General features: G+C 44.7%; 1 protein-coding gene across 2 annotated transcripts; it reads right to left on the bottom strand.

Moving 5' to 3' along the window:
* Nucleotides 1-593: 593 nt before the first annotated feature.
* gfi1ab (growth factor independent 1A transcription repressor b) lies at nt 594-21,873 on the bottom strand. 2 transcript variants are annotated; one of them, XM_072574681.1, is made up of 7 exons: nt 21,601-21,873; nt 17,880-18,097; nt 16,973-17,173; nt 15,853-16,223; nt 12,221-12,358; nt 8,053-8,218; nt 594-3,248 (listed from the first exon to the last, which is right to left on the bottom strand). In XM_072574681.1, the coding sequence occupies exons 2-7, from the start codon at nt 17,992-17,994 to the stop codon at nt 3,070-3,072; spliced, it is 1,170 nt and encodes a 389-aa protein (XP_072430782.1). In that variant the 5' UTR covers nt 17,995-18,097; nt 21,601-21,873; the 3' UTR covers nt 594-3,069. The 2 variants fall into 2 exon arrangements, with proteins under 2 accessions (XP_072430782.1, XP_072430783.1); XM_072574682.1 differs by lacking the exon at nt 21,601-21,873 and adding an exon at nt 17,297-17,397 and having other exon boundaries at nt 17,880-17,980.
* Nucleotides 21,874-23,590: the final 1,717 nt, after the last annotated feature.

Below are 23,590 nucleotides of genomic sequence, written 5' to 3'. Positions count from 1 at the left end.
TTCCTGAAGGACATTAGTAAACCAGATGGGTTTTTCCTGGCAACCAACAATGGTCATCATTAGGCTATTAATTCCAGATATTTGTTGAATTCAAATTCCACCATCTGCCATGGCAGAATTCGAACCCTGGCCAGAGATTTGTCTTCCACACTAATTATATAATAGTTCAATGCAAAATCATTAAGGGATTTTCATTCAGCTCTGCATTTGCTTCTGAAATCTAACCATAATCTCCCGAAGAGTTTTGCGTAGCTTAGAGATTCCAGTTGTTATTTGATCAGTTGTATATATGTATCTGTTATATGCATTTTATTTTCAATGTTTTTGATTTGGCCTTAGATTTATTGTGACGCTAAGCAGTTGAGTTTTTCTTTGTTGTGCTGTGATAATGTGACTGAAGGAAGGTCCTGAGCTAAGGGTCGCTTGATACCACATTTTGACAGAAACAAGCTGGAGCCCGATTAAAGCATTAAGTTCAGGCACAAAAAAAAATCGCCTCATTCAAAGCCTTTCCAACCGTCATTATAACTCTAAAGTTAGCATCATTTTCTTGCCACTCGGCTTGGAGAAAAATAGGAACTCAAGAAGAAATGTCCAAACGAATGCTGTAATTTTATAATTCTTTCCAAATCAGGAGCAATGTGTTACATTGAACAGACTACATTAAACTGTAATTCTAGATTGCGAAAAATTACACATTGTATTACAACGCACCGCAACACACAGAAATGTAACAAATATTTTAATCTTTGAATTACTTTTCCTCCGTAAACAACAGTCACTCACTTCAAAGTGTGTCTCTGTTGTCTAGCCCACAAACATGTCTCTGGGAGAACTGATAAACGGTATATAAACGCACGAATGTATTTGCAATGAAATAGACTTTAGTATTGAAATGAAAGTGGACGTGGCTCTCTCAGGTTTATTGCCGCTTGGGCAGTTCGATGGGTAAATATTCGATTCACAGAACAACTGAGTTTAAATATTTGATTTGTACCAGATGTGGCGCGTGTGGGGTTTGGAAATATTGTATGAAGGAGAAATTTAAGATATGAAGATACACATTGGGCGGCGCAATTAGGTTATTGCCTCAGGCACACAGTGTGTTAAATATCTGCTGCTTGATCTGATTTAGGGGCTGTATTCTGCGTGATCTGTTTTATTAAGTAACTTGTTACTTTGGACTTCAAAGTTGCAAACAGGCCTTAGCTACCGCTGCATATGAAATGACTCGAGTCAGGGAATATTCTCCTGTGTCACATGGTTACGTCAGAGTTTTCGACGCCCGCGTGAAATTAAGAAATCAATCAAACGAAATTCACTTTAAATGTCTGAATCCTGATATCCGTGCACACTTGATATGTAATTTAATCATCACTGAAGTGGATGGAGACAAGCTGAAAGTATCTCTAAACCGGCTGAAAGGTTTGTCTTTCCATGAAAGAGTCCTGCGTTTCCACTTGAGTTCTGACTCACCAAATGGCTAGCTAGAGGTGTTATTAAAAATTTAAAAACCTCAACAAAGGTGTGCTCAACTTCTCCTCTTACACAGTGTATTCCAGCATACAAAAGGTACGACCTCTGGCTCATGAATAATGTGACATGTTATATGCATAATGAATTTTTAATAGGGCTCCAGTGACCACGTTAAGAAATATATTTATAATCTTCAAATTTCGCAAGATGATCAGCGTCGGTAGCATCCCCTGTTAGTTGTAGAATGTAAATTGAGTGTGTTTTGAAATGCAACAGTTACAACTAGAAGACTACAAATTTTACCAAAATTTATTTCATAATTCGGTTTTGTGAATAAATAAATTCGAATAGATTATAATAGCACACTCTCATTGAAGTTTGCACAGGAAAATACAAACGTTGAAATATATAGTTTGAGCGTCTGACCATTTGGTACTCGCACTCAGAAAATAACCAGCTTCGCTCACATTTTATTCTGTTCACTCATGGGGGGCGGGGAGGGGGAGCGGTTGAACAGGCATCAATCTGTGTCTAACCTGCATCCGATTGCTCTCCGTAAACTTTTAACACCGCCCAGGGTCTGGCCGCTACACCATCCCTGGCCTTCAGTACACTTTGTACAATTTAGGGATCTTCGCCAACAGAAAGACAATGAAGCGTCCTCTCGTTCTGTATTCATCGTTAAAACCTACGTTTCTGACACTATAACGGCTGGGCCCAATTTTAACCTTGTGTCAACGCATGAATGTTGAATGAAATCTTGCCTTGTTACCACCTCCCCATTGGACCCCACCATTCGCTCACGAACGAGACACAAAAATACATTCTTAGGGAGCGGGAGAAAGGTTTATCCCAATAACTTGTTTCATTCCATGCCCCCTCTCGAACATCAATTGAGTTGAGCTCTGTCATTTTCATCTCCTGAGAAAGGATAACCATTGAGAGACAATAGTAAATGCGGTGTTGGATTTGATGAGGCTTTGTCTTTAGGTTGTTAGAGACCTGGTGGCTGAGGGGACGGGTCCCGTTCTGATTTTATTGCCTCTGGCAGGGAGTCAAATTGTAAGAGTTTTGCTTTACAGGGTGGGGATTTTTACCATCAGCAAACAAGCAACTGAAACGCGCCCATTTGGATGGTCTATCAATAAACACACCATGATCACCCAGGCATTAAGCCGAGTCAATTTTGTCATGAATTACAAATTTGATTTATAAAATAATTTATCTCTCTCCTTTTCTTCCATAAAGGAGATGACGGTTTGAACAATTAATTTCTAGTGAATTCACACATTTCAGCTTTTAACGTGTGTCGAACGGGATTTTTTTTGTTTAAGAACGTTAAATTGGAAACGGGACTATGTAAGATTTACCGAGGCGATATAAGATTAGCCTTGAGCTGCCTCTGAAGTGTTTATAAAACAAAAGACAATGCCTCGAACACACGGAGAAGTCCATCTGGTCCTCAGTTTGCCCCTACTCCAATCTCCAGCCTGCACTGAGCACATGGACACGCTGTGGGTCATCTCGGCCGGGCTGAGGAGCTGCTACCTGCCTCACTACAACGTTCCTTCCTCTCCACCGTCTACCCGCCGCCTATTTCAAGTCGTGCTGGGTCTCCCGGTGCCTTCGGAGATCCACCTTCCTCTGGAACCCTTTGCCGCACAGGTCACAGCCGAAAGGCTTGAAGCCAGTGTGTTTGCGGCTGTGTGTGATCAGGTTCGAGCTCTGACTGAAAGCTTTACCACACACCTGGCATTTGTGTGGCTTCTCACCTGGGGGAGGGGAAACAAGAGGAAATCCATTAGAATCACAGGATCCCTACAGGCCATTCAGCCCATCGAGTCCACATCGACCCTGCAAAGAGTATCCCATCTCGACGCCCCCAGCCTACCCCTGTAACCCCGCATTCCCCATGGTCAACCCTACACATCCCGAGACACTGGGTGATTTAGCACGGCCAATCCAGCTAACCTGCACGTCTTTGCACTTCTGGTGCAACATTACCTCAGAATCGCAGGGCTTTCCCCAAAATGCACGGATTAACGTTTCCCCTTATTTATAAAAATATATATTTTAAATGAGTGATATGATTCATAGAGGGAAATCAGTCTTGAACTTAGAGCCAGCCACATATATCTCAACCACTGAAAGTGCTGGAGAAACTCAGCAGGTCTGGCAGCATCTTTGGAGAGACAGGAAGACTTTTCAAAACTATTCCTCCAGCATTCTCTGTATTTACTTGAGTTCCAGCGTCCGCAGTATTTTGCCTTTAAGCGCATTGATAGGTCTCCAGACATTTAGTTAATCGTTAGAAACCTAAGCACTTCTTTAAACGAAAAAAACTCTTGCATAGCGAAATTAAAATACAGCTTCGCACAATCTCGTTCCACGTTGTGCATTTGATGACCCTTTCCCCGCACAACGCGGTCTACCTTGTTTGAATTTTATTGGCTATACAATAGAAACCCCGTTGAAGGTGGGTACAACATATCTAATGTACTGGATAGAAAGGTTGAATAATACATGACCCAGGAAGAGGAAAGAGTGATCTGCCATTGAAATTACTTAAACGAAAAGAAAGGATGTGAAACGTTAATCTGAAACCCATTAAACACAGGGTTATTTTTGTTTTTGTTTTGTTTTCAGGTTTTTTCGATTCTTCGAGCAAGTTGCTGCAGAGTAAGTTTTCCTCGCTGTAAGTGAACCCCCTGGTAACCATGGGCGAAAGTGAGGACTGCAGATGCTGGAGATCAGAGTCAAGATTAGAGTGATGCTGGAAGAGCACAGCAGGTTAGGCAGCATCCGAGGAGCAGGAGACGTTTCGGGCAAAAACCCTTCATCAAGAATGAGCCTGGCCTTTGCCCGAAACGTCAATTTTCGGGCTCCTCGGATGCTGCCTGACCTGCTGTGCTTTTCCAGCACCACACTCTAATCTAGACCCAGTGAGGGCTGGATTGCTTGTGTGAGACCAGCACCATCCTGCATGCTACAGTGAGGAAAATACGGTGCAAACTCACAAAAATAAAGATCAGTGTGGTCTGAAAGTGGTCTCGTTCTGGCTTAAATAGTGCAGAATTCGTGCAAAAATAGCGCAGGGAGTACGTGATCATCTTCCCCTCTGCAGTCTGGTCAGGACAGAACTTTAGCTAAATCGGACAACATTGACAGCGAGCTGCTCGAGCCTCCCCGCCTGACCTGGATGTTTACTTTGAGCGGACTGACCATAAAGATACAATACTGCAGATGCTAGAAACCTTAACAGATACTGGAGAAACTCAGCAGGTCTGGCAGCATCCGTGCGGAGAGAAATAGAGTTCACTTCCCAGTCCAGAACTGAAGAAGAGTCTTATTAGAACATAGAACATAGAACAATACAGCACAGAACAGGCCCTTCGGCCCACGATGTTGTGCCGAACATTTGTCCTAGCTTAAGCACCTATCCATGTACCTATCCAATTGCCGCTTAAAGGTCACCAATGATTCTGACTCTGCCACTCCCACAGGCAGCGCATTCCATGCCCCCACCACTCTCTGGGTAAAGAACCTACCCCTGACATCCCCCCCACCCCCATACCTTCCACCGTTCACCTTAAATTTATGTCCCCTTGTAACACTCTGTTGTGCCCGGGGGAAAAGTTTCTGACTGTCTACTCTATCTATTCCTCTGATCATCTTATAAACCTCTATCAAGTCACCCCTCATCCTTCGCCAAAAAGGCCTAGCACTCTCAACCTATCCTCGTACGACCTATTCTCCCACAGAATCGAAACACTAACTGCTGAGACCTACTGCGTTTCACCAACATTTTCTATGTTCGTGAATTTTTTTTTTAAAACCATGCATTTAATCCGAAACAGACTAACTCGACCATTGCGCGTTTTACATTGACAACAAAACCATAAGTTGCTGGAAAAGCTCAGCAGGTCTGGCAGCATCTGTGGAGAGAAATCAGAGTTAACGTTTCGGGTCCAGTCACCTTTCCACAGAACACATTAGCTGTGACCTTCCCTATAAAGTTATTATATTTCTTGCTAAACAGTCCCCTCATTCCAACACTTAAAATCCTGTCACTACTGATCCCCATTCGTTGCCTTTTATCATTTGTTTAGCTGGTGTTTTCTAGTCAACCTGTTCAGGCATGTTCTGACAAACATCCGGACCAGGTGGGACTTGGTCCCTCCTGGCTTAGAAGTAGGGCACTACCACCGCGCCACGCTTATTCGTCAACGTGAGCGGATAAAGTTCTTCCTTATTTTTGAGTCACTCCCGCCTTTTTCCACACCGTTTCACCCTTCTTAAAATGAGATTCGTCTTCAGACCGACAATAAGTTGTCTAACCGCATCAAACTACACTGATCCAAGTGCATTTTCACAAGGTAAAAAACAACGTGGAGAATGCTAAGGCAACAAAACCTTAAATAAGCTCAAAGTTAAAAATCACACAACACCAGGTTATAGTCCAACAGGTTTAATTGGAAGCACACTAGCTTTCGGAGCGACGCTCCTTCATCAGGTGATCAGGACTATAACCTGGTGTTGTGTGATTTTTAACTTTGTACACCCCAGTCCAACACCGGCATCTCCAAATCTTAAATAAGATCAAACATTTGCGGCAAGTTCCGAGGAGATTGAGTGGGGGAACAGCCTCTGGGACTGCTGTCTTGGCTCAGTACTGTACGTTTCTCTGATGTTAGCTGACATTGACAACAAAACCATAAATAAAACTGCTCGAGCTTCCCCGCCTGACCTGGATGTTTACTTTGAGCGGACTGACCATAAAGATACAATACTGCAGATGCTAGAAATCTTAACAGATACTGGAGAAACTCAGCAGGTCTGGCAGCATCCGTGCGGAGAGAAATAAAGTTCACGTTCCCAGTTTTATTTTAGGAGGATATATCATTTGGTGAACTGTGAGAAGTGACTGGCTGCAGGTTGTACCAACAGCCCACGCAAGCTCCTGACAGACATTTCCAACCGTGTTGTTTAATGGAAATCCAGCTCCCTTCCCTCGGTTGCCGTGTTTTATGCACAGTCTGCTGTTGTCGCCTCAACCAGACATGGCAGGCAGGCGATTTGAGAGACTAGCTCAGCCCACCACGGTCAAAGTGTGATTCACCTGTCATTTTCGCTGGTGGTGAAATCAAGGCCAGGCTAATAATATCATGTATTCATCTTACAGCAGAGCCGCTCTGAACAAACAGCGGACGGATCATATTAAACTACACTGATTGGATTGCCACGATTAAATTATTAAACAGATGCCATTGATGAAATCATTGCCAAATGCCGTTTCTTTCATCAGGCATTGTTCACAAAAGAGATGCAATATTGCACTGGCATTGGGTTGCAGTGCAAACTAGGGAGAATGGACAGCACACAACAGCCAGACGGGAAATTGGACTTTAGTGAATGCTAGCTTCAAAATCAAACACTCGAAAGGGTTCTTCACGCAAAGCTTCTGTTTGCAACGATGTAAATATTCAGCAGGTTAAGCAGCGTCTGTGAAGAGAGAAAGAACGTGGGTTCACTCCTCAGGAAGGTGCTGGGTAGCAATGTCATCAGGCTCGCAATCTAGAGATCCAGACTAATGTGTATGTGGGGGAGGGGGGGGGGGGGGTGGGAACACTGCTTATAATAAACATAAAGCTAATTATTACTGTTGAACACTATGTAATCATACAACGGTATAAGGTATGAGATGAGAAAAAGATTCTTCGCCAAGAGGGCTTGTGGAATTCTCTGCCACAAAAAGCAGTTCAGGCCAAAACATTGAATCTTTATAAGAAGGAAGTGGACATAGTTCTTTGGGCTAAAGGGATCAAAATGTATAGGGGAGAAAATGGAAACTGGGCACTGAGTTGGATGATCATCCTATTGAATGGTGGAGCAGGCCCAAAGGCTGAAAGGACTACTTCTGTTCTAAATTTCTATTCAACAACAGTTGATTGTAATAAAAGCTCAGCTGTTTTACCAGTAACCTCCAGAGAGGAACATCTGATGTCCTTAATCAGTTTAGTCTTTATGTGACCTATAGCAATGTAGTTAACTCTGAACAGCCCGATAAAATGGCCTGACTAGACACTCGATACAAAGATGGGCAACAAATGCAGCTCTTACCAGTAATGCCTACATCCCATGAATGAGGTCGAGGAGTGTTCATCAGAACTGAAACCTTCTGTGTTCTCTCTCCACTGATGCTGCCAGACCTGTATTTCCAATGGTATTTTACCTTGTACGCATGGAAGCATGGAGCTGTCTTTGTCCCAAAAAAGCAGCTAAGACCAGAGATGAATTGAAAATTTCAAATATCCATTTAATTATTTTTAGGCAAGGATAAGGAACCAATGTGGTGGGGGACAGGCGAACAATGGTCCAATTATATAGCAGAACAGGCTAGTACTGAATCACCTATTTCTGTCTCTATCTGAAAAGAAAGCATCAAGTGAGAACCATTCTGAAGAAAGTGAATGTGAATTGAATATCCAGACTGATAAGAAAGTTACTGGTTTCCTTCATATTCACTGCATACACAGATTTTTGTATACTTCCACAGAGCTTTCAGCTCCTCCTCACCTGTGTGAATGAAGGTGTGCTTTTTCATGTCTGACTTCTGGTGAAATCTCTTTCCACAGTACTGACAGGGGTAAGGTCTTGTGTCTGAGTGAATCAACAAGTGTGTAGACAATGTAGAAGACCTTTTAAAAGTTTTACCACAGATCTTGCAGTCAAAGCTCCTTTCCTAATGAAACAAAATAAAAGTGCAATGTGGAATTAAAAAAATAATGTTTCACTTTGTCACTCTGAAAAAGATATATATTGTACAATATATGTCTAAGTGATAGCTGACTAAGGGTACAGTCACAACTTTAATTTAGGAAGAAAATTTCTAAGTTCTAAACAGATAGAATATAAGATATAAAGCAGGAGTTGGCCCATTCAGTCAAATCACAGAGCATTCCAAATGGAGGGGAGAGGAGATTTGGGTCTCAAAATCTGAGGTTGTGACAATTGTGTTGGAACTGAGAAGGAATATTAACAACAAATAAGTTCCTTTCAGTTCTCATTTTTCTTTCCATTGGAGGGTATGGAACAATGGAAGATCTTTGAGGCTCCATTGCTACTGTCATAAAACTAGCTCTCTCATCCCACTCCCTCCTGCAACAACCCTGCAATGCTCAGCAATTGACGTTTCCCTCCCTTTTCTACTCTAGAGTCACATTAAAAGGAGCAACACCAGGAAAAAGGAAGCACTGCGCTAGTTTAGCTTAATTTTTGTGCCTTATCATGATAAACCTTTGTGGTTATCCATTTCAGGTTTAAATAAATACATGGATGGATCTGCCACAGTCTTAAAAATAGCAAATACCAGATTCACAAACCAATGAAAGAAGGAACCTCTCCTCATTTCAGTCCTAAATGGAAGAAGTGAATCCCATCTGGATTTTCCAACCAAGAAAAAGAGTCTCAGCATCTACCCAATTAGACTCTCTAAGAATTATATGTTTCAATGGGATCACCTCTCATTCTTCTAATGTCTAGAAATATGTGCCTGTTCTACTCAATCTCTTCATGGGACAAGCTTCTGGTTCCAGAAATCAGTCTTGTGAACTTTTAATGCCCCTACTTTAAGTCAATCCATCCCTCCTTAAGTAAGAAATCAAATGTGTACAGTACTCCAAGCACAATTTCAGTAAAGCTCTATAAATGACAGCAAGACTTTCTCCAATACCCTACTCTATAAGAAAGGTGGAATATTCTTAATTGCTTGCTGTGTTGACAAGTTAACTTTCCCTCATTCATATATGATTAACCCAACTCCATTTGAATACCACATTTAAAAATCTCTTGCTTCAGTAAATGAATCTGCTTTTTCATTCTTCAGAATGAAGTGGATAATTTCATACTTTCCACATTCCATTCCATCTGCTACCTTTTTATACACTGAGTTAATCAATCTATATCTATCTGCAATCTCTTCATACCTTACCCTCAGGCTCAGCTTTTTATAATCAGAAAACTTGAAAAAAAAATACATTTGGCCCTTCATCTAAGTTATTGATATTGATCGTAAATGGCTGAGCTGAAAATATGTTGCTGGAAAAGCGCAGCAGGTCAGGCAGCATCCAAGGAGCAGGAGAATCAACATTTCGGGCATGAGCCCTTCTTTAGGAATGAGGAAAGTATGCCAAGCAGGCTAAGATAAAAGGTAGGGAGGAGGGACTTGGGGGAGGGGCATTGGAAATGCGATAGGTGGAAGGAGGTTAAGGTGAGGGTGATTGGCTGGAGTGGGGGTGGGGTTGGGGGTGGGGGCGGAGAGGTCAGGAAGAAAATTGCAGGTGAGGAAGGTAGTGCTGAGTTCAAGAGTTGGGACTGAGACAAGGTGGGGGGAGGGGAAATGAGGAAACTGAAGAAATCTGAGTTCATCCCTTGTGGTTGGAGGGTTCCTGGGTGGAAGATGAGGCGCTCTTCATCCAGCCATCATGTTGCTATGGTCTGGCGATGGAGGAGTCCAAGGACCTGCATGTCCTTGGTGGAGTGGGAGGGGGAGTTGAAGTGTTGAGCCACGGGGTGGTTGGGTTGGTTGGTTGGCGGAAATGACGACGGATGATACAATGTATATGGAGGTTGGTGGGATGGTAGGTGAGGACCAGTGGGGTTCTGTCCTGGTGGCGATTGGCAGGGCGTGGCTCAAGGGCGGAGGAGTTGGAAGTGGAGGAGATGCGGTGGAGAGAATCGTCGATCACGTCTGGGGGGAAATTGCGGTCTTTGAAGAAGGAGGCCATCTGGGTTGTACGGTATTGGAACTGGTCCTCCTGGGAGCAGATGCAGCTGAGACAAAGGAATTGGGAATATGGGATGGCGTTTTTACAGGGGGCAGGTGGGAGGAGGTGTAGTCTAGGTAGCTGTGGGAGTCGGTCGGTTTATAGTAAATTCGGTTGATTCGGTTCCAGTGGGGTTCTGTCCTGGTGGTCCTCACCTACCACCCCACCAACCTCTATTTCCATCGTATCATCCGTCATCATTTCTGCCACCTCCAAATGGACCCCACCACCAGGGATATATTTCCCTCCTCTCCCTTATCAGCGTTCCGAAAAGACCACTCCCTCCATGACTCCCTCGTCAGGTCCACACTCCCCACCAACCCAACCTCCACTCCCGGCACCTTCCCCTGCAACCACAAAAAATGCAAAACTTGCGTCCACACCTCCCCCCTTACTTCCCTCCAAGGCCCCAAGGGATCCTTCCATATCCGCCACAAATTCACCTGCACCTCCACACACATCATTTACTGCATCCGCTGCACCCGATGTGGCCTCCTCTATATTGGGGAGACAGGCCGTCTACTTGCGGAACGTTTCAGAGAACACCTCTGGGACACCCGGACCAACCAACCCAACCACCCCGTGGCTCAACACTTCAACTCCCTCTCCCACTCCACCAAGGACATACAGGTCCTTGCACTCCTCCATCGCCAGACCATAACAACACGACGGCTGGAGGAAGAACGCCTCATCCTCCGCCTAGGAACCCTCCAACCACAAGGGATGAACTCTGATTTCTCCAGTTTCCTCATTTCCCCTCCCCCCCACCTTGTCTCAGTCCCAACCCTCGAACTCAGCACCACCTTCCTAACCTGCAATCTTCTTCCTGACCTCTCCACCCCACCCCCACTCTGGCCTATCACCCTCACCCTCCACCTATCGCATTTCCAGCACCCCTCCCCCAAGTCCCTCCTCCCTACCTTTTATCTTAGCCTGCTTGGCACACTTTCCTCATTCCTGAAGAAGGGCTTATGCCCGAAACGTCGATTCTCCTTCTCCTTTGATGCTGCCTGACCTGCTGCGCTTTTCCAGCAACACATTTTCAGCTCTGATCTCCAGCATCTGCAGTCCTCACTTTCTCCTAGTAAATGGCTGAGACCTAGTCGCTGGTTATTGTAGCTTTCCAATAGTTACACCCGGCTATCCTGAAAATGACCCATGTATTCCAACTCTGGTTTCTGGCTGTTAAATAATCCTTCATCCATATTAATATATCATCGTAAATCTCATGAGCCCAAATATTGTATAACCTCTTCTGTGGTATCAGACTAAATACATTTTGAAAATCCAAATGTACTAGAGCACATCCATTGGCGTTAGTTCTGCTCTGAGTTCTTAATAGATATGTCGACGATGACTTTTTTTTGTTTTAACTTGCGTTAACTCTTCATAATCATATTGCAGTTTTACAAGTTGCTGACATATTCTAGAGTATATCCTAAAATAACGATTTTAAGGTTAATTTGTAAAGTTGTGATATTGGAAAATAACTGGGAGAAATGCTCAACTACGCCATTATTCAAAATGTCTTTAACTGCATGATCTAACTGAAGCGCTACAGATGAATCTATTCGGTCCATTGTGTCTCTGCCAGTTCTTTGAAAGGGCTATCCAATTAATTCCACACTGCCCCTCGCCTGTTTTTCCTATGTGCTCTGCAATTTCTTTTTCATTTCAGGTGTACACGCGATTCTCCATTGAAAGTTATGATTGAATCTCCTTCCACCTCCAGTTCATACCATTATGTTTACCATTGCAACTAAATACTCATCCATGGGTTCTTGCTAAAATATATAAACTGATTTGGTTGCTTCGAATACACATAACGTCATTTTATTGGGGTGTTCCTTATAAATGACAGAGTTACAAATCATGCGCTGGTTTAGCCTGCAGTTCCAGCCGGCGGGTACCCCCTTTACCTGGGAGTGCACGGCCTTGTGCTGTTCCAGACTGACCGCATGGCCGAATGTTTTGCCACAACTGTCACAGGCGAAGGGGCGGGTGCCGCTGTGAGACCGCCGGACGTGGACTTCGAGACCGTGGGGAGTGGAGAAGACCTGACACAGAGATAGGAACAGAGGGTTAGCAGCATCCTTCAAACAGAGATCCAGGCAAAACCAGCGTCTTTAAAATATAATGGAGTGATCAGGGCCCCCCTCCTCGCTGGGCATCGACTGAATAAAAATTAGTCCAAAAACACATTAATTTAGAAAATATTTGGAATAACCTACTGGAGGGAAGGGACAATATCCTTCATTAACAATAGCTGATAGCTAGAAACATTTCACCTGGTGTGTAATTAAGAATTGACCAGTTGTGTTTGAGGATTTTAATATAAAATTGTGTAAATTTGAGTCTTTTTTTGGTGCAATTGAGGGACATCTACGCAGACTTGGTCCCACATGTGGGCTTCTTTCTGAAAAGCTGTTCAGAATTTTACCTGTAAATTAATCTTTCTGATGCAGGGGAGCTAATCAAAACCTGTTACAGCTGGAGCATCATTATTTTACATAGCACGATACAGGAGGGGTTGTAAGACTCTGGGTAAACGGCCTGATGATGTTAATGGGAGATTTGGTGCTTGTGAATCATCTTTTGCTGCCAATGTTGATGAAGCTTTCATCAGAAATTGACCTGAGAAAGGTCATTGATCTGAACTATTTACCCCTCCAACCCCCACTACACAGCCCACAAACACACATTCTCCCTGCCTTGCTCCGTGTCTTTGACGGGTTTTGTATTTATTTCAGTATTTTCAGCGCACCCGGGTAATACTTTGGGGTCCATCAAAATGGTTTATAAAATTATGATTTGAAAGTGCCGGTGTTGGACTGGGGTGTACAAAGTTAAAAGTCCCACAACACCAGGTTATAGTCCAACAGGTTTATTTGGAAGCACTGGCTTTCGGAGCACTGCTCTTTCATCAGGCGGTTGTGGAGTGTAAAATCGTAGGACACAGAATTTATAGCAAAAGTTTACAGTGTGATGTAACTGAAATTATATAAGCTGGTGGGGTGAATTTGTACTTGCAGGATTACATTTTATTTTGCTCAAAAACTTCATGAATCCGTGTAAGATTCTGTAAATCTTTAGATTAGAATCAGTCTGAACATTGGGGCACAGACAGCCTCACACAGGGCACCTCACACCTTCAGTGCATTATTTGGGCCGACATGACACCTATTGTTAAAGTTCACTTGAGAATGTAACTTGAAGAAAGTTCTGGAATTTACATATGAAAGAACTGAAATCATCATGCCCATTCTAAAAGAGGACAGACTTAACAAACAATCTTTTTCTTTCTGAAAAGTTGTATTTTACAAAATATAATTTCAGTTACATCACACTGTAAACTGTTATTATAAATTCTGTGTCCTACCATCTTATACTCCACAACCACCAGATGAAGGAGCGGCGCTCCGAAAGCTAGTGTTCCAACTAAACATGTTGGACTATAACGTGGTGTTGTGGGACTTTTAACTTTATAAAATTAGAACTAAAGCGTTCAAAAGGCGGAATTAAATGGGCAAATAAATTGACATGTCGTTTACGACAGAACTAGGCGAATTCAGATGTGGATCATGTTATGCTCTCCACCGGGATAATGTTGGTTTTGCTGTTGGTAAAGACCCCAAGGTTTTATTAACAGACTGGAGTTACTGATGTGAGATCGTTTATTGCTGAACAGGAAAAAACAAGCAAAGAGAAAAATGAGGGGATATCAAATAATATCAAGTTACTTGCCAAGGGAGTGTGGGGATTTTTGTCCCTACCTCTGAACCAAGAGACCCGGGTTCAACTCCCACCTGCTTGAGGTGCGTAATAACATCTCTGAACAGGTTGATTCCAAGAATACCTCTCAGGGGATTGTGATATGATGGAAAATGTAGTAGTGTAATACTGGGTTCACTAATGTTCCCTGGCCTATGGGTTACCATCTCGGTGATGTCACCACCAGGCTACTGTACAGTCTGTAATCTCCAATTGGAGTCTTCCTTCTGGTCCACTTGCATTTTAATTTTTCATCGCTATTTCTGGCCTCAGCCAGCATCAACTAGTTACAATCTAACCTGATATTAAATGTGTTCGCTGTGATTTTCATCAGAAAATTACTGAAACGTTTAGCTCCGAGAACATAACAACTGCTGACAGCGTAGGGCATAGCAGGACGGTAACAAACCCTTCGGTCCAATTCGTCCATTTGCCAGTGTGTTCGGCATAATTGTGGAAGTTCTGTAATATGTCCACTTCCCAACCCACGCACAACCACAAGCTGACTGGAAGGCTAGAGAGGAGAACATGACCTCCAACTAATTTCAGAATGTAAGTCATCAATTGCATTTCAATTTAATACCTGAAATAGAGAGTAGAAAATCAGTCTATAACAGACCTCCTATCCTGTGGGTCTACCACAGCACATGGTTTGCAGGAGTTCAGAAAGCAGATCACCCACCACGTTTACAACAACAACTGAGGACGGGCAATAAATGCTGGCGCCCAAATCTCACGAGCGAATTTTTTTTTAAAAGCTCAGCCAGCTGCTCAGGTCAAGGACATTTAGGATTGGGTAATAAATGCTGAAAAATGTGTTGCTGGAAAAGCGCAGCAGGTCAGGCAGCATCCATGGAACAGGAGAATCGACGTTTCGGGCATAAGCCCTTCTTCAGGAATGCTGCCTGCTGCGCTTTTCCAGCAACACATTTTCAGCTCTGATCTCCAGCATCTGCAGTCCTCACTTTCTCCTAATAAATGCCGGCATGGACCAGACAAGGACAAATAACTGGATCTGATGTGATTTGGCAGTGAGACATATTCCCCTGCTTGGGGCTGTAAATCCTTACATCTGCCTGGACGTATCATGACGTTGGTAGTTTTCAGAGTTATTGACATCACTTGATAAGAACCGCGTATTAAACGCTTCTTGACGTGGACGGACCGAGAGAGAGAGTGAGTGTCAAATGCTGCTTCACACTCAGTTCCACGTAATTGCTACGGGGAGGGAATGGAGACTAGACCACATCGTCCTCTGTGGATGAGAGATAATTTTGCTCGGTAAGCTACACAGAGGAACACATTGAAGGGCCCATTGAAGCTGAAGGGGCAGTGTGTTCCTGTTCCTGTTTCTTAGCAAGATTGCAGATCTCCCTGCTCCCAGTAATACCAGTGAAGGCGGAACTCTAACTGGGAGTACACAGGCCATTCAGTCCCTGGTGTCTGTCCCACCATTTAATGTAATCATGGCTGATCTGTGCACTAAGTCCCTATGCCTGCCGTTGGTCCTCTCCCTTTTACCTTTGCTTTTCAAAAATGTATCTACCTCTGACTGCAAATTCACAACGAATGCAGCATCACCTGCAGTTTGTGGGAGAGAGTTCCAAACTCCTACCACCCTCTCGTGTGCAGAAATGCTTCCGAACATCTCTCCCAGATAGGTCACCCACGGACGACAGGCAAAATAGACGGATGGAGAGCCCTTAGAGAAATGGGAGCAGACTTCAGGGTCACTGGGGGGCTTGCGAAAGGAGCCAGTGGGCCGGGAAATTGATCATACCTTGCTGCACTTGATGCATTTGTAAGAGGCATTATTTAGGAGGAGCCGGTTGTAGAGAAGCTCGGACTCGGCTTTAATTTCGGTTCTTTTCTCGTGAAAGCTGTGGCTGCGCTCGCTGTACAAGCTGGGAGCAGTGCTACTGAGCTCGCCGTACAGGCCAGGGGAGGGGCCGAGCTCACTGTAGACACCAGGGCCGGAGTTCCGTTCACCGTAGAGCCCCACAGCGGAGTTCCGTTCCACAGCCTGGGGGCGGAAGTTCTGCACCAGGTATTTCAAGTCAGAACCTGTGTAATTATTCCATCCGTACTGTTTGAAAGTCATTGCAACTGAGTGGCTCTCCTCCATAGAGGGGGAAAGAGACTTTTCAGAGACTAAACGAAAATAAAAGCAAAGAAATTAAATAATTCCAGATGACAATTTAAACAATACTTTTAAACGGAATAATTACGATGCGCAAAAATGGGAACATGCGTTATCTTGCCGGGGGTATTAAACCATTCAGAACTCTATTCGTTATAACATCGAGTTTTAACGTTTAACTTTGCTGTTAGTCAACAATTGACGAAAAAGAAGGTTTCGTTAAGAGGCACACAACAGAAAGTGTCTATTCACTAGCAGTTCAGTTTTGGGAAAACATTCCCCGGCTGGTTAGCAACATGGTGAGCTGTTTTATAACCAACATTTCAATGGATTTGAGACAGCATTCTGTTAAAGAATTACAAACGGACCCGAAACAAATATCTTGTTTCTCTCTGCAGATGCCGCCAGATATGTTGAGTTTCTTTGAAAACAAAAAACAGAAATTGCTGGAAAAGCTCGGCAGGTCTGGCAGCATCTGTGGAGAGAAATCAGAGTTAATGTTTCGGACCGAGTGTCCTTCCCTCCGAGTTCTTCTGTTTAGTTCAGATTTGCATCATCCGCGGTATATATCTATCAATTTGTTTAGAAAGAATAATAAAAATCCACCCGCAAATAAGTCCCGTGTCTGATGCTGTCGGAAAGCTGGGCAGTAATTCCGATTTGGTTTCCAACTGCGTTGCACCGTTCCAGCTAACACAGTGATCTGTCCAGTTTCAGAAGCGTCATGACCCGGAGAAGGGGCGGGCACGCAGGTATTTACCTGGAGATGCGGACGGGGAAGGGGGTCTCCAGAAGTTCTCATACTCGGGGGCTCTGCCGCAGCTATTGCCCTCGCAACTGGCCGGAGACTCGGGAACATCAGCCGTGTAAACCAGCTGAGATGTCGGCGATCCTTCTTCCCTCTTGGAATCCACACAAGCTCCATCTGGGCAATAAGTAGTATCTTCCGATATCCTGCTCTCTGCGATCACATTGGAGGGGGTGGAGAGGGGGGGAGAGAGTAAGTGGAGCTGATTAAATAGAATTGGCGAGAGAAATCATTTTGCTGTCATCACATTTTCATTAGCCCGTCTCTAATACTAACGGAAACTGGAGAGATCCGCCAACAGTGTCATTTTATCCTGTTCCCGACAATAAACGACATCCAATTTGCAATTTACAGGTTACAGCTTCTGTTTTACATGTCTAAGCAATAACAAAAAATTAAACAATGAGCATACGACAAGAGTCTCATCATATCATTTAAAAAATATCTGAAGTCCTCCCCAATTAAAATGACAGATTAAAGATAACAATTATTAGATCATCACCTAAACAAATCACAACTTTCGTTAACCAGTAATGTTCGCCACAACAGAACGAATCGCCCAGTGAAAATATGATACTGTAGAGTCTGGAGGAGACAAGCTGGGAATCTCTAACAGATATTAAAAGCCACATCGTGATAGGTCATAATTAGGGCGGCTTGTCCCCGGCTTCATTGACAGGTCGGATACTCGAGCAAATTGTTAAAAAAAAAGTCATATTCAACCCCGCGTTTTACAATTCCCTGGCGAATTGAGACAAATGACCCTTCTAAAAGGTTCGAGCCAACCGGAAAACAGCGAATAGGACAGCAGCCCAGCAATTGGGATGCGATCTTTCGGCTTCACCCTGTCTCCCGTTACCTGTGCAGATATCCGCCAGGATATTCTCCAGCTTGTTGCTGTAGGCATCCTCGATGTCTCGGTGCTGGTGGTAACTGTGCGCTTTCTTGCTTTTCACCAGGAATGACCGTGGCATCTCGCAGCCTCAGGGAATGCGGCTGCTCTGGGGCTTTGGAGGAAATCAGTCCCGGCAGCGATTCAATCTTCTCCTCTTCTGAGAGGAGCCTCCGATTTGAGCTCTGTGAGAGTGTACATTATCATTGGTTAGATATAGGCTGTTATAGACTGGGAGGGTGTATGGGGGGGGGCGGGGGGGGTGGAAGGAGGGACCGGCTCGGCGCAGGCGCAGACAGCCTCGCCGTTTACCAGGTGTTGTCCTGCCAGGTGGCAACCCAAATCCCAGCAATCTGATTGGACAGGACTGTGCCACCGCACCCCCCCCTCCCCCATTTACTCACTTCAAATCTCTCTTTCACCCACTGGGAAATCAAACTGACAGCACCCGGCTTAAGTGACACTATTATTCCACTCGGTTACACAATACTCCATCAACACAATCATTCTGACTGGCTCTGCAATCGAGATCCTGCTAAAGCTGATGCAAAACGCCATTCCCACAGCTTGCATTCAGCAAAGTTGTCTCAAAATGCCAAATCACTTGAAAACTCGCAGGTGTGTTAACGCCAAATGTATTTACCTCCTCTGTTCTCTTGTGCAGACACTAATAATGGGCGGATGATGTTAAATATTGCAAGATACCTCGGTGGTTATCTCATTCTGATCACCGAATAATCAAAACTTAAATAACTTGATGTGAACTGTTCACCAAGTGTTTGCTTCGCCTAATCTTGATTCAAATTTCAAAAGAGAAAATGCTGGAAAATCTCAGCAGGTCTGGCAGCATCTGTAAGAAGAAAAGAGCTAACGTTTCGAGTCTAACTGAGTCAAAGCTAAAAAAAAGGGGAGAAATAGGGAGGTATTTTCTCTCCTTACAGATGCTGCCAGACCTGCTGAGATTTTCCAGCATCTTCTCTTTTGGTTTCAGATTCCAGCATCCGCAGTAATTTGCTTTTATCCTTTGATTCAAATTTCAATGGAGCCAATTTTTAAAAATTAGATCGTCAGGCTATGTCACAGCAATAAACACAAAATGTTTTCTGAGTTGTTGGAAGTGCTTTAAGTTTCAGGCAACCTCCGGGGTCTCGCTGTATCCAATGGTGTGGTGAGTGGAGCTGTTGTGCAGAATGGAGGATCAAACAGACCGGCTCACCCTGGCCACATGGAAGAGGCGGAATGGGAGAACCGGGTCTCTGAAGCCTCGCTAGATCAGTGACATGAAGTTGGATGAAGTGGACTTTAATTGTGACTTTCATGGCCCAGGCTAACTTCCCCATCATTCATTACATTGGAAGGAGTATCCAACTTTCGGGTTCGTTTTGCATCTTATTTCTCACTAACTTTTCGAATGAATAAAAAGATTTTCAAAACGACTTTCATTTGTATAGCACCCGTCGCGGCCTCAGGGCGCCTCAGAGTGCTTTACAGTCACTGGCCTATCTTCGAAATGTAGTCACTTGTTGATGTAGGAAAGAGGCAGCCAGTTCCAATACAGCAAGCTCTCACAAACAACAGTGACCAATCTGTTGATATTGATTCAGGGCTAAATATTGACCAGGAGACTGAGGGAACCTGCTTCATTTGACATTTGTGACACAAAATCAAATTCCAATGAATCAGAAACATGTACAAATTTAATTACTTTAGCATTATTAGCCCATGGTTATTGCGTTTTATAATAGGCGGACGTTCCACCAACCCTATTTGTGAAATATCATCAAACACTTCTGTTTAATATCGGTCTCTGTTCTATCCAGGCTCGAGATTCTGATGGTTTGCGCTGTCGATAAAAGACTTTGCATGTTTTTTTTTTGTCGTTTCACCTCAGAGCTTTATGTTGCAGTTTGTCGACCGATTGGATGTTGGGGGGGCGGGGTGGGGGGAGGGGGTCTTTGCTGTTTGAAACCCACGCCTGCAAGTTGTGCAAGATACTGAAAGTTGGTGCGGTTAATATGGATGAAAAAAAACATTCATGAGACGAGGGAACTCCTGCAATCAGACGGTGGGGGAATTGAGATTTATCTACACCTGTCTTTTGGAATACATAATAACCAAGCTGGAGCGCCTGCCAAGTTTCCCAATGTGGAGTGAGAGAAAAAAAAATCAAAGCACATTTCATTAAATTGTTGACATAGTTGCTATGCTTTACATCGGGTTGCGTTTGATCTGGCCGAGGGTGGCACGATATTGCTTTGTTAAGGTTCTCACATGCTCAAGACTGCAACTTTGATTGGATGTTCTCACTGTTATTCAGCGGTGCAAGTCTGTCTGACTGCAGCCGCTATTTGCCCCTGATCCCTCTGCAGAAAAAGCTGGGACCACAGATCACCAGGGGCCATCCCCTGGCCAGAGTCTGTTTCCGCGTGCATGACTCTTCTATAAGCTAAACACAGAAATTTGCTGGAGAAACTCTGCAGACCTGGCAACACCTGTGGAGCGCGAAACAGAATTCGCGTTTCGGGAAGAAGTCACACCAGACTCGAAACGATATGTTTCTCTCTCCACCGACGCTGCCAGATCTGCTAAGTTCCTCAAGCAATTTCTCTGTTTCATGTTTCCAGCAAACACATTTTAAAAACTGAAACCAAATATAGAGCTGTCAACTTTTTTTTAAAACAAACAGTGTCAAACTAAAACTTGGTTGAAGTCTAGGTATCATTCTGAGTATTGATGAGCATGGACCCAGAGCCAGTGAGAAAGCCTGTCTGGGGGAAACTGGCTTCTCGCTGGGCTGGGGGAATTTTTCACGATGAAGCCAAACAAGAGACATCGCGCTGTGTCGAGCGTTCCCTTGTCTATAACAGTGTCCTGCCTCCAATTTATCGGTTCCAGCCGGTGAAAAATTTGAAGCCAGCAGCTCCCTGAATCATTCCGCCCGTCTCCCGTTCCCGAACTGGTCAAGGTCACCCGCGTGCGAAGGCTTTTGTGGTAAAACACGGCCGATAAACGTGGGAGAAAGTACACGCGGGTCCATCTGTGTGTCTGTGCAAATCGATACAGAGAGCCCGACCTCCCGCAATTAAACCGCGTCTCCACCGTCCACACCCCGGGAGGCAGCGCCGGCTGGGAGACCGGCCCGTTCATCGGGGAGTTCGATGCAATGATCTTCGCTGAATTCGAGCACCCTCTCTTGAATTCGTTTCATTTGCACTGATTGAAAATACCCAAGTTCTGATTTCCGAGGCTTTATAAACATCCAGGCTCAAGAGAGTAAACAGGAAGCAGAAAACTGGGGCAATTTGAAACAGCAGCAAGTCGAAGCTGACAAATCTCACACTGACAAGTCTTCACATCATAAAGAGACAACTACCCTTATCCCTAAAACACTCAGGGACGGGGTGGGGCAGAGGGGACCAGTATAGACACGCCGGTGCGGAACATCAGATCTGCAGTAACCTGTGTGGGGTTTAGGAAGACCCTCCCCACTTCCAACCCCCCTCCAACCCCACCCACAGGAGATTTGGACTCAGACAAAACCCTTATAGAAATGTGAAGGAGCGTGTAGGCCGAGCTCAGAACCGCATTCACTCAAAATTTCCTCAAGTCTTGATTCAAGACAGAGCGTTGACACAATATCGTGGTTCCCACGATTGGAAATGTTGATGAAAACACAACCAATTCTTACCGGCTCTCCCTGGCGGTGGGTCCTGGGGTGATACAGACAGAGTGTGTGTGTGAGAGAGAGACGCTGGGGAGGTGGAGGGGGTGGGGAGAGGGGTGGGGGGAAGGTGGCGGTGGCTGACAGCTCAGTCTGGAGCCAGGCGCCTCTCTCAGTGCCGGAGACTCTGTAAAGTGTGGCCGAACGCGGAACTCCTCAAGACCTGGGCGATGGGATCAGTCCTTGGCTTCTGCATCATCCCGGGCAATCCGAATAGTTCCGTGGAGGGTCGAAGCCATGTGAAGTGGGAACTGATCAGCTTTGTGTAACTCCCAACAGTTTTGCTCTGACAACCACAAAAAGCACTTCCTGTGTTTTAGAAATGCAATGGGTTGAGAGAGAGAGAGAGCGAGAGAGAGCGAGAAAACAGCGGATATTCCAGATTGAAGTCCATTCAAACATATTGCATTTCGGAGAATCCACATGGGTGGCTGACCATTTCCAACCAATTCCCACCTGCAAAGTTTTGGTTTGTGTGTGTGTGTGTGTGAGAGAGAGAGAGAGTATATATGTGAGAGTGTGTGTATAAGTGTATATAAGTGTGTTTAAGTGTTCAAAGTTTGTGAGAGCATTGTGTATTGTCTGTGTGTGTGTAGGGATGTCTGAGTGTGTGAGTGTTTATGAGTATGTGTGTTTGAGTGTATGAGTGTGTGTTAGAGTGTGTGTGTATGAGTGTATCTATGTGTATGAGTGTCTGTGTTTATGAGTGTGTGCGTATATGAGTTTATGAGTATGAGTGTATGTGTATGAGTGTGTGAGTGTGGGAGTGTGTGTTTGAGTGTGTATGTGTATGAGAGAGTGTATGATTGTGTGTGTGTATATATATATATATATATGAGTGTGGGAGAGGCTGTCTTTGCCCGACCATGGAAGCGCTCTGTGCCGTTTAGTATAAGACTCTGAGACATGACTTATTCTTGGTTAATGAAAACTTCCGCACTGAGAAAATCAAGAGATTCACGACACAGATTTATTTAAAATAGAAAGCCATCTCACAACGAGGGGACAACACGGTCTAAGTCTAAACCTGGCCACAGGGGACAAAGCAGGCGCTAGAGGGAGAACGCGGTTATCAGTCACTCTCTCCCTCCTGGGGTGGGTGGTGGGGTGGTGGGGGGGCGGGGTGGTGGGGGGTTGTCATGCCAGGTGGTACAGAGAGAGAAGAGTTTCTCTCAGACTTGGCAAGTTTATTTCTCTGCGTCTTCCCTGCGCTCACCCTTGTGTCTGTCACCATTCCGGTCACAAGCTTCTCACAATGTGCTCTCGGAGGAGGTGAGTCTCAGATGAGGTTAAACCGGTGAGTTTACCCTGAACCTGTGCTCTCCAGCGCAAAGTGGGGACAGGAGGGGGGGGGAGGTCACACAAACTCATCATCTCAGCAATGGCGAGACTTCTTCACCTTTCCACCCCCCCCACCCCCTCACAGCCGCTACAGGAACTCCCCTCCTCAGAAAGACTACAACGAGCAGATGTAACGTCTCAGCAGCCTCGTCAAAGCCACATTTTGGGACGCAGTCGACATGAATTTATTCGACCCGGTTTAGGCTGGATAAAGTAGGTTCACCGGAAGATCAAATAATAATAAAAGGCACACTAACAACAGAGCCGATAGTGTTTGCTGGAAAAGCACAGCAGGTCAGGCAGCATCGGGGGAGCAGGGGAAACGGAGACAAGCACGTTCATCAGGAATCAGACCCCAGCTGCCCCACGGAATGAGGTGAACACTGTTTCCGTCTGAATGTGAATGAAGATCAGTGTTGCCCTGTCAGCAAATAAGAATCGGAGGCCCTTGAACTTACCCGGGAAAACCAGGAACATTCATTCCTGTTTCAGGTTGTACCGAGCAACACCACCCCCACCACCCACCCCCCTCACAGACAAACACACAGACACACATACACAATAGACACAGACACACACAGACACACACACACAGACACATACACACACATAGACA

The sequence above is a fragment of the Chiloscyllium punctatum genome, chromosome 7 (assembly GCF_047496795.1).
Source record: "Chiloscyllium punctatum isolate Juve2018m chromosome 7, sChiPun1.3, whole genome shotgun sequence".
Lineage (NCBI taxonomy): Eukaryota > Metazoa > Chordata > Chondrichthyes > Orectolobiformes > Hemiscylliidae > Chiloscyllium > Chiloscyllium punctatum.
This window is presented reverse-complemented; position numbering and strand designations above follow the sequence as displayed.